The sequence below is a fragment of the Lepisosteus oculatus genome, chromosome 2 (assembly GCF_040954835.1).
Source record: "Lepisosteus oculatus isolate fLepOcu1 chromosome 2, fLepOcu1.hap2, whole genome shotgun sequence".
NCBI lineage: Eukaryota > Metazoa > Chordata > Actinopteri > Semionotiformes > Lepisosteidae > Lepisosteus > Lepisosteus oculatus.
Window position 1 is genome coordinate 16196268 of NC_090697.1, and position 11780 is coordinate 16208047.

General features: G+C 36.3%; 1 protein-coding gene across 1 annotated transcript; it reads right to left on the reverse strand.

The window, feature by feature from the left end:
- Positions 1-6140: 6140 nt before the first annotated feature.
- Positions 6141-11443, reverse strand: alkal2b (ALK and LTK ligand 2b). Its single transcript, XM_006626393.3, has 6 exons — positions 10646-11443; positions 9890-10224; positions 9254-9307; positions 9081-9161; positions 8582-8655; positions 6141-6968 (listed from the first exon to the last, which is right to left on the reverse strand). The coding sequence occupies exons 2-5, from the start codon at positions 10167-10169 to the stop codon at positions 8591-8593; spliced, it is 480 nt and encodes a 159-aa protein (XP_006626456.1). The 5' UTR covers positions 10170-10224; positions 10646-11443; the 3' UTR covers positions 6141-6968; positions 8582-8590.
- Positions 11444-11780: the final 337 nt, after the last annotated feature.

Sequence of the window (11780 nt, forward strand, 5' to 3'; positions counted from 1 at the left end):
ATTTTAACATAGAGGTTGTATGCTTTTAGAGGTATTATCTGCAACAATATTAGTTTCTGTACAAAAAAAGTAAGATCTGTCTTTTACACATTAAGTAGAATAATCATTCATTCGTTTCAAAGACACCCAGACACTCTAGGGTGAGGGGCCAGAGAAAGAACGATCCAAACTAGACTTCCGTGATGATTCCATTAAAAACCGAGTGGACCCACCCTCCTGAATCAGGGACTCTAGGACCCTGGAGCCGGGCCTGGGCGTGGTGTTTGCCGGTGAGCGCCGTACTCGCATAACCCGGCTGGGCTCAGCTCGAAATGGCTACGTGGATCCATCGTTGCAATGCAAAGGATGGGGCTCCTGTGCGATGCCAGTCTGATGACAGCGGGACAGATCTGGACGGACTAGACCTTAAGTTGCACAACATGGTCTTAAAATATGTAACGCTTTTACAATATAAATTGCCGCACAGAAAACCCATCTGGAGTATTTATGCACACACAATTGATTGTGTGTGAAATTTTATTACATATATGTAATATTGGTAGAAAGCTGGAAGGCTAATGCTATTTAAAGTTTTGTAAATGTCATAAATTCACATAGTTTAAACTGTAAGACACCCCTTTCAAGCATTTTCGGTATTGTCACTTCGTCCCACAACTTATGGGAATAACCTTTGCTTTATATTCAGCATATGGTGTTTTGCAAAATGCTTTACCACCTGCCAATAACACCACATTTGAAGACTTTCATGTATGCATTTGTTCAAAACTATAATGACATTGAACACATTTTTATGTGAAGGAGGCTGAATGTCAGCAAAACCTGAAAGAAGACAATAAAAGTGAAATTTACTGATTGCAGTAATTACTACCAAAGGAGCTACCACTATGTACTGACTTAGAGGGCTTAATACTTTGGCAATCTTCACGTCTATACATACATTTTCTATTGTCAGAACTTTGACTGGGCCAATCAAGGACACAGATCAGGAGAAGGGTATACAAAGCATTTCAAAGACCTTTAATATCTTTGCTCATGGTAAAGGTGGTCATTAAAATGTTAAAAGCCTATAGTATTACCTTGTGCTTTGGATCATTGCCATACCAAAATGTCATTTTTTTATTCTTCGGTGACTCAAGCAGTGTTTTGTTTTCAGGTTTCTTCTGTACTTTGCTCACTCATCACTCAAGTCCAAATGCTCCTCATCTTGATTCCTGCCTCTGCTAATAAGAAGCTGCCCATTAAACTACTCTTGCTGCCACTGTGCTTGACTTGGGATGTTTCTGACTGGGTGATAGGCTGCTTTTGGTCTGCACCAGATGTGTAATGCCTTGTGTTTAGATCAGAAAGTTAAATTGGTCTAATCTGACCATACAGTTAAACTCAGGTTTATGATGGGGGAAAAGTATATTGTCAATGCATATACTGCAACTTAACATTGCAGGCATATGTTATGTTGTATGTCACCATATATTTCCAAGCCTTACAAAGTCACTGTTGTCCTTACTAACCAGTTTTCTGCACGGTGCAGTGCCATCCAAAGGTATTGGGACAGCAAAGTCAAAATATTTTTGCTTTACAGTGAAGCATTGGTATTTATGATTAAGAGAAAAATATGAATGATAAGTATGTTCTTGGTTTTTTTTTTTTGTGTTCCACCCAATGATTTCAAATGAACATGCATATTGGGGCATATTCACTTTAAGTACAATTCAGCGTATTAAATTCAAGTATATGGTTGTGTACCCCTTTGAAGCAACAACTTGAGGTATGTTACAGATTGAAATCACTAATCTTAAGAGTTGAGTATTGCCATATCTACATGTACATTGGAATTCTTAATCACACTAATCTCTCGGGACATACACAGTACACAGACAGCACCACACAATGTTGACAGTACATTACAAACATAATAACAAGAGGAACAATAAATATGTTGTGGGAGAAATATGTAAATATATAGTAGTGAGGAAAAAAACATGGTAGACCATGCAAAGGTCCTAGTACAGATGTGTATTGTCAGAGGCATTGAAGTTAATAATAATAATTGCTTACACTATTATAGCAGCTCCACCTGTTACCTATTGAGGATGTGTAAAGCAGTGGGATAGAAGCTGTTCTTGAGTCTAGTGGTCCTCGCTTTAGTAGTGCAGTACCACTTGCCAGAGCGCAGGGGGAGAACAGCCTTAGTGTCATCATTTTAGATGCTTTGCCAAGCCTTTGCCACAGCCACTTCTTTCCTAGTTTTTGATTGTTCTTCATTCAATATTTTCTTCAGCATTTAAAATACTCAATTTTATACTCAATATTTTTTTTCTTTTTAAAAAGAGGTTTAATTTACTCACCTATAAGAAATAAGTACCTGTAAAAAATCAGCTAAATAAACAGACTGGAATGTAGGAATGAATCCAAACAATGCATTTTGCACAAACTATCAAAAATGATCATGCATGTATGATTATGTTTCAAATGACTCTTATTTTTACAGTGCACTATTGCTTAAGTAGTTTTAGCAATGAATATGGTTTGCAGTAAAATCTTGACTTTTGCAAATGAGAGCAAATACATCTTAATGGGTCAAAATGGTCCACTTTGGGGGACTTTCAGATTTTATCCACATTTGTATCTGATTTAAATTGATTTCCTCCTTTATAAGGAGAATGCTTTCTTTTATTTCCACTTAACATGTGAAAATAAAAGGATCAAACACATTTACTGGTGTGAAAATGTTGACTTAAACAATAAGATACCTAGACATATAATCAGCTCTTGTATTGTTTAAAACAGTGTTTACTGTGTCTACACAAGGTACAGTAGATAATAAGAAATATTTTACATGCTGAGGATGTTACTGTGTTATCTCATGCTTAATCTATTACTGCTCTTCTATCACGCTCCTGACCTGCACAAGAAGATTTAATCTTGGCAGGAGACTGTCTGAAATCGTGTTTGTTACCATTTTTGGTATGATATTACACAAATCTGGTTTTGCATTTGGAATGGGGAATAGAGCTGTCCTATGCCATTTACTTTCATGTTTTCTAAAACGAGCAAGAGACTAAATAAATACAAATAATTGTGAAAAATGCCATTTCTGTAGCAGCATATGTGGGAACTGTTATCAGCTACTTAGAACGAAGTTCTAGTGTTTATAAACAAATGTGTTTTTTTATCATTCTTCTGTCAAACATCTGTTGGGAATGATTGTGTCCCTTAAACATGGAGGGATCTTGAGCTTCTATTTTCATTTATCGTTAATAAAATTGGGAGGGGAAGTCAGTTCTCCCATTCCTATCCTTCACCTGGTACCACATCACTTTGAATAAATATGAATCAGAATTTCCTTCCCTACAGTTGTTACTCAGCTCTCTCGCACCATCCGTGTTTCACTACCTCTCCAGCAGCCATTGGTTCTTTTTACTCGGTAGGGCTGGACAGCCGTGTGTCGCCCACCCTTCAGCCAAACAGGAGAATCTATAGGGATGGTAATAACAGTTACCTGATATAGGGGCATGTCTGAATTACTGAACTGAATGTTATTTCACTAAAAGCTTCCAAGTGCTCGAAATCTTATTGTTTTTTTGCATTTAGCTATGTTGCTTCAAAAAACATAGCTTAAAGAACTAACTTGTGAACTGATCTTTTACAGTTAAAAAATGGCATCTTCAGTGCTGGTAATGACAATTTTAAAAGATCCAAAGTGTTTTGGAAAAGTAGCAGAGATATCAATAGATTCTAACAGAAAACATCAATGAAGGGTTCAGCTGTGCTTGTTAAACACGGGTCTATGCAGGTGGATCAAAAATAACCAAATGAAGATATGAATGCTGCCGTTTTTGAGGAATTCCATTAGAATTGATTATTCTCTGTCTTAAGAGCGTAATGTCAGCTGAAGTATTAATGATGGGTAAGAAATGAATGTTTGCTCAAATTACAGGATTTGAGGATGTACAGGATGTAAAACTCCCTCCACACACCTGCAATGGTATTCAAGATTAAAGAAGTGATGCAGATGATCCTTAAACCCCGTGTTTAGTGTTATAACTAAAATGATATACTGTTATAACTATAGTGATACAGTGATGCACAATGACTGCATAACATTATTTGCATTTTTTGGGGTTTGTTGCTTGGAATAACAATAGTTAAAGAGTTATAGTAAAAAAATCAGATGAAATGCTGTGTTTTATATTCAGATTGTGCTAAAATTGACAATATTGGTGATGAGTCAACTGTATAGTCCTTCTAAAGGCAGGATTCAAATAATGCAGAATAATGAGAGATACAACCATGCTCCTTTTGAGTAATGATGATTGCTATCAGCCTTAAGGAAGGCAGCTTGTCAGGTTGTCCAGAGAAAGAGATGATCTTCTTCGACAATCAGCAGACTAATCCAGAGAAACCAGGTCCTGTATTGGACAGGCCACATCTTGGAAGGTGGAGCACTGTTGCACTGGGATAGGACTGTAAAATCTGTCTGATCCAGCTATGTAACAGTTTTGTGAGTGCAGCACAAACAATTGCAGGATGAAATTATTGTAGTTTATGGGGACGATGTGTGTCCCCATAATAGCTCACCGGCTATTCAAGAAAACCTTTATCTGGGTGATTAAATTGATATATCCTGTAACCCAGAGAACATCTGGGTTGGTGTCAGAGTTTTGGAGTGTTTTCCATTGACCAGTGAATACCATGAATGTGGAAATGTCTTGGAAAGCATGGTGCTTTTGTGTTGTTCAAGCCACCTGGTGAGACAGTGGAAGTGTGAAGATGTGCAGAGGAATCTACTTCAACATAAAAGTGCAACTTTGTGCAATCTTATTGCTCGGTAATCCAGTACAGAGAAAGTCCTAAAGCCGATTTTTTTGTTTCTGTTCCTGAAAAGGAATCTAGAAGTGTTCATGTTCCAGCGGGACAGTGAAAAGCCACACAGTGCTAGACCCATCTACAATGTCACAACTTAAAACAATGTCAAAATCGTGCTGTGGGCCGCTCCTTCTCCTGGTCCTAGACAAAATGAAAGTCTAATGAGACCAGTTTTACAATGCCATGCCATCAGCAGGGGACACGTGGCTTCACGCTTCACTGAAAGTCTGCAGGAAGAGTTGCAGAACATCCTCCCATAGCTGGTTCAGAGGTTGATCAGGTCATTGACTCATTTTGAGGATTGTGGTCATGCTTGTGGAGGTCACACCCAGTACTAGGTTTGTAGTTTTATTTTGACACAGTGTCACATTTCTTGCTGAAAACGTACCATGATCTATAATTGCATTCATGTTTTTTTCTATTTTATTTGATCCCTTTGTCCTGATGACAGTTATTATTATTAATAATAATTGTATCATTTTAGGCTTTTCAGCTGAAAAGAGCTGATTCAAAATAGATTAACTGTTGAACAGAGCTGTAAGAGAACCACAAGAAAACCTACATTGGTGTAAACAATACTAAACATGAAGTATTTGCATTAAAAAAATGGTGAAAGCGCTACCATATTATTAGCCATTTCATTTCATGGTGAAAATGTAGAACTTACTCAGTTGTTTATTTCTGGTTTTCTTTTCCAATTGTATTTTTCCTCCCTAATTCAGTTTGTGAAATTAATTTCTCCCTTTTCCACCTGATGTGCTACAAAGTGGGGTTGCTGGAGTATAAGGGCTGCTGTGCTGCACTTCAGTGGTGAATTAAGCAGTTCCCCTCCCATCTCTAATGGGCTCCTGGGATGAAAAGAGCCCTACAAATTCAAGTAATTCTTATTAATTATGGTTATTCTCTACGCCAGTGCGATTGAAGGTTGATGTAGGTTTTTTTTTTAAACCACCTATGTTTTCTTTCACCCTAATGTATTTCCTTTCGGAGACACGCCTAATAATCTAAATGAAAAAGACGTGAGCATGCACATGTTGATCTCCATATAGTGACTTAAATTTCTTTCTGAAAGTGCCACACACTTTCAAATGTCTTCCTTCTGAATTCTCCCTTTGCTTCTCTTCATGCATCATTCCAGATATTAAGCTTTCGTGTACTGTGTAAACAGAGGTCATGTTTCTGCAAAAACTGTAAAGCAAATCTCTTCAATATTGTAAATCACCGCTTACTGCTTAATTACGAATCCCACATGTCTGAAATAAAAACAGTGACTGTTAAGGTCAACCTCATAATTTATTTAAATATCTTTTATTTAAATATTCATTTGTAATTCATGACATCTGATGATATCATATACCAAACACTCATTTATAGGAGATATATTTTATATTTACAATTTTTACATATTGCACGTTAGCTGGAATGTTTATACATTTATTGTACAGAAAGACTAATGATATTAGCTTGAATATATATATTTACCACACTCAAATGAGTTTCAGGAAATGCTGTTTTTCTTTTACAGAATGTAAACTATAGGCAGCACTTCATAAATCACCTCTAGTCAAGAGATAATGTCTTGCAAAGACAAAAAGGCATGAAAATTGTCATGCAATTTATAAATTAATTGTGGGATACATTATGACCCCAGCATTTAATGATTGTGGTTGCAGTGGTCCAGGATTTTGTTATACAAGCCTTATTTGTCAAGTAATAACCAATGCTGAGAAGAAACTAAATGTAACAAAATATGAGCCAAAAACGCATGTTAGACGATATAAAAGTAGCTTTCATTATTTTTGCTTGTTGTATGAAAAAGCATCTAGTTTCTTTTTGGCAGCAGAACATTGGATTTTATTTTCCTAAATATATATTTTTTTGAGTTATCAGAAGTCGTTTTATAGGATTGTTATACATCTGCAAATGATGCTGACCAACATACAAAAAGTGAAGTTTATGGAAGTACTCCATTCATTTGCAAAAATAAATCTTTGTTCAGTTCACAATGAAGTATGACAGATAAAAATGTTTTCAGTTCAGTCGTTTCCCTGTTGTTCTCCAAGGCACTTTTCCTGGTTCTTGGGATTTCTTTCCTAGTTAGGCTGAAATCAGAAATAAAAATAAAGAATTATTTCACTTCAGTTATGCTTGCCTTTATACGAAATTTGTCTATGTTAATTCTGAACGAAGAAGGTTAACATGAAAACTGTCAGAGCAGTCACAGATTAGGATATGGATTCTATCTATTGTAATGAACACAAATAGTAAGTTAAAAAATCTGTTTTCTTTCATGTAACTGAACTTCTGATATAAATAAGAATTTTTTAAAGCAACAGTAATTGTAATCCCTATACCAAACTTCCAACCATATCCTGATGAACCACTTAATCTTCAAGAAAATATTATTGTAAAGATCATATTCAAAATGATCAGTGCAAAGGTATATTTATTTGTAGCACTCCAGTATTTACGTTACGATTACCTCATTCTACATTTTAAGTAAAATCCATGGGGAAAATGACAGCGGAGAGTTAGATGCATTTGAGGATGTAGAGTATGTAGATTTGGTAAGATCTGGCTAAACACACTGGTTACAGGATGAGGAGGCACATTCCCCGAATAGTTAAGGGGTAGGAACTAGGAAGAGGGGTGGAGAAGGTGAGATTTAAAAAGAGTTTTGCGTATGATGTGTATGTATAGCTTCAAGAACAGTAATTGGGAATGACTGTGATTCAGAACAGCTGAGATGAAAGTTGTTTAGTGGCGTTCATCCATGTTTCAGTTACTAAACATTAACCGCATTTGAACTTTCTGTGATATATTATGGCTGAAATAAATGTTGTTGTTTTTTAATCCAGATACTAAAAAGGAATTTATTATGCTAGAAATCAGTTATGCATACTTTTAGTGAACAGTATTGGAGCTACAAACAAGTCTCATAATGTATCTTTAGTAAATGGGGGGTTGTATTGTTCAAAATCACCAACTTGTATTGTTCAGTATCAGCCACTTCTGATGACTGACAAACGTGCTGCTCTTTCACATTATCTTCTAGTTGTCCATATGGCATGCCTCATCAGCACCTTTAAACTTGTCATTCTCTTCTCTATAAACATGCTTACAGTACATGAAACACTCAGACCCTGTTTGGTTTCTGTGAGTAACACACGTTGAACAAAATGTTCTGGAGTTGAACCACATCACATGAAGAAAATAATGTAATTATCCAGAATATATTTTAATTTACTGTTTTATTCATGTTATATGTAGGCAGCATGGTTAAATGTGTGACTTCATTAAATAACTGATATGAACAAAGAGATCTGCTGTTCTAAATTATAGTAATATACACATTTCTTGGCTTAAGAAATGCAAATTTAAAATGTTTAATTTTCCCTTGGGTAGTTTAATTATAACAACATTCTTTATATTTTATCAATAATTAAAACACCATTTTAAATCACAACTGATAAATATTTTCAGAGTGTTGTTTCCAATTTCCTCCCAGTTCAACCTGTATTGTTCCAAACAATTTGCATGTAGTTATCTGGTTACTTTATCTGCTTTCAACTACTTTGAATCTGGGAAATTGTACCTCCAAAGTTAAAATTATTTTATGTTTGGTTCAACTTATACAGATCTGTTGTGCAGTTAACAGCGCAAATGATGGTTTGTTATTTTGTGTGGGGTTTTTTTGTAAGTTGAGCAAGCTCACCTGTTAAAGCTAACCTTCCATGCATCGTGAACTTCCAGCTAATCTCGTGAGGAGTCTGGCACATCTTCTGTAATCTAAATGAAAAAATCAGACTTCAATATATAATGCTGGTTTGCAACAGACAAATCTCATAGCATTTCTAATGCAGAATTCTTATGTTCTAAATTGACATTCTGGCAGTTTATATACATGCACTTAATAACATGAAATTAACAGGCTATCAATAGGGTTTTTACTTCATCCTCGTAAAAACTAGATTCTTTGCATGTTACATTTGGGATTGAAAAAAATGTTCTGGAGTTGAACTACAACACACACTGGTACAGTACTTGTAGCCGGGTTTAAATCTATCAAAGCTTAAAGAAAATGCATAACGAAAACGTTATCACAACTTCTTAGTTTAAAATATCAAATGTACTTGTAATAACTGTATATGGTCATGTGTTTACAGTGTCAAGTCAGGTGTTTTTCTCATTTATCAGAGGGAGGTGGCACTTACATGCAGGTATTGTACAGTCTCTGGTATTATGGTAGAGCCTGTAGAAGTGTTTGCTGCACTTTGGACTAACGGTAAGAGGTCCTGGAAAAAGGAACAATAATATCTATTAGTTAACTCAAATTCCCTTGGTCAATTTACACACGCACACAGTACAGAGGCAGCAAGAGTTTTACCTGTTAAGTGCTTTAAAAATTTTTCCTTTGTCCTGAGATCTCTAGGAAAGATTTCTGTAAAGTGAAAAAACGCACAATTGTTGCATTAGTTGTGATAATCGCCTTTCTTAAGATACAGCTGCTGCTAAAAGAGCTTTTTTGGCAGTGATGAGTCTATTTAAAAGAATATTACTCAAACTGTTTTCCATTTTATCTTTTAAAAACGAACCATTGAATTCTTGAAGAGCTCAATCACTGAAAGCCGTATGTTACACTTCAGGTCTTTCTACCTGTGCGATGTTTTAATGTTGGCTCAAGGGTTAACTGTTGTACTCTCCTCGGCACCGCAACACTGAAAATCCAGATGTATTTTACAGCTGCAAGTTATAAACTCCTTCATGCTGACGTATTGTATACAACAGGATCCTACTGATTACTGATTTACTTTTTTGATTACCAGCAATAGGAGGAATGAAGGTTGTCTTTAAACAAAGCGACCTTATTTTTATTTGCATATAAATCTGTAATGACTTTATCTTTACTTTTAATTCGTGAAAAACAATGGTTAACCACTACTATAGCACCAAAGAGGAAGCCTGTGCTTTGTTACACTAAAAAGAAAACACTCCATATCCAGGTAGATTTGTATAAACTTACCAACAATGTGATCCTCGTGGTGATCCTCGTGGTAGGATTTGTCAATGTGTTGTTGCTCCTTTGGATCAAGAGAATAGTCGCTATGTTTTGAAATGTATTGCACAATATTTTCATTTTGCTCGGTATGATGCTTTTTCAAGTGCTTCACCGTGTCCATTATCAGTTTGAGAAGGGCTTGACTGTTCTTCGTGTCTGTGGATTCAGTGCTTTCTTTGCAGTATCCAGCTGTGAGCAGTAACAGTACCAGTCCCAGAAAGAAAGGTGATCTCGGTTTGCTCATTGCTACTGCAATCTGATTAAAACCAGCCTTTTGCCCTGCGTCGTCTTTTATTGCCCTGAAAGACAGATAAGGATAATAAAAGATGAGGTTGCTTCAATGTTAAAGTATAGAGAAAGTTACATGCCATTTGTGAGTATGTCTTTCTCTTGATTCTACTTGTATCGCTAAGTGCACACTTCAGTTCATATTGTACAGTACAATAGTTGAAATATGAACTTGATAACACGCTTCAAATTGACAGGTGTTTTTGTTCGGCTGAAGTAGTAACATTCAAGATTAATGCTGCTGAAGAAGTCGCTGACATATAAATTGTGCAATCTGTAATCTATTAAATAAAATGTAAGATTGTTGAATGCAATGTTTCCAAGCTACACTTCAAAAAGCTCCGACAAATGAATTTCAAGTACTTGCGGTTCTCACGCTGCGCTTCTCAGCTGTTAATCGTATCAGTATCGAACTTAAAAAGTAAAATGTACCTTTTTCCCCCTTTTTGAAATCGTATCCTTACTTTCTCTGGTTCCTGCAGTGTATCTCCCACTTTGCTCGGGGATTGTAAGAAGCAGCTTGTACAGCAGGAAATTCAAATCCTCGATGCAGTTTTACACTCCTAGATTTCGCAGTACACCATGACAGCCCAGAAGCAGGTTCTTATATATGTTTATACGATGCCAGTATAGGCATCGGCTGATTTTATCGACTTGAAAGTGGGTGGAAAATAATAAAAGTCCACTGGGTAACTTTTTTTGTGTCTTGATGGAAGTTTCTCTCCAGTCTTTTGACAGGGCTCGCTCACTTTTTTTTTCGCTTGCAGACGTAAGGAGCTGTCCCTTGTGGATTAGCCCGGCATGTCTTTAATTAGAAACGCGTTGAGAACCCTCTCGGAAAAAATCATTTTATTTTCCCGATCATTTCGTTTCGTGTTAAGCGCAGTTGCGGTTTTTCTTTTTTTTTTGTCTCGATCCTTTTCTCTCCTTTTCGTCAATCCTTCTAGATTGGAAATAAGCATTTACCAGGAATTTGTTATTTTGTATTTTCTTAAACGGGAATGATTTACGTCCGAATTGAACATTAAGAGATCACGCAGGTTAAATGGTCGTTATCTCGCAATTTTCCTGCAGAGGATGCCTCGATCAATAGCAACTTCATGTTTCACTTATATTTCAGAGCATTGACTGGAAGTCCAAACACTAAATTTAATTATGTGCAATTATGGTAAGTATGCTCCTAGCGTTTCTTTTGGAACAGGAAAAAGAAAACAAGCTTCTTGTGCGGGAGACCTCGAGGCAATGGCAAACGCTTCAGAAACCTGACCAAGGAGGAGACACAAGCTGGTTCTGCCAAGAATGCTTTCGCTATTTAAATTTCTATACCACACCCTTTAAGTAATAAAAAACACAGTGTAATTCAACCTTTTAACCGTCCCCATCCCATGCTTTGAGTGCTTAGTGCAGGCTTGTGGGTGTTACTTTATTGTAATTATAGTTTATTTTATATTCTCAGTGTTATAGTATATTATGCAAGGAGAAGCGTGGAGAAGTTATACAGTATTTTTGAATGATGGCTTGCGATTGCCTGCATCGTGTGCATACAGTATCTAGCAATCCAAGCGCA

Excerpts from the sequence above, each read along its gene's own strand:
- alkal2b (XM_006626393.3), bottom strand. The coding sequence starts at position 10,169 with ATGAGCAAACCGAGATCACCTTTCTTTCTGGGACTGGTACTGTTACTG. Across the intron at positions 9,308-9,889 it reads CCACGAGGATCACATTGTTG|AAATCTTTCCTAGAGATCTC; the intron begins GTAAGTTTATAC and ends TTCACTTTACAG. Across the intron at positions 8,656-9,080 it reads AGACTGTACAATACCTGCAT|ATTACAGAAGATGTGCCAGA; the intron begins GTAAGTGCCACC and ends TTTTTCATTTAG.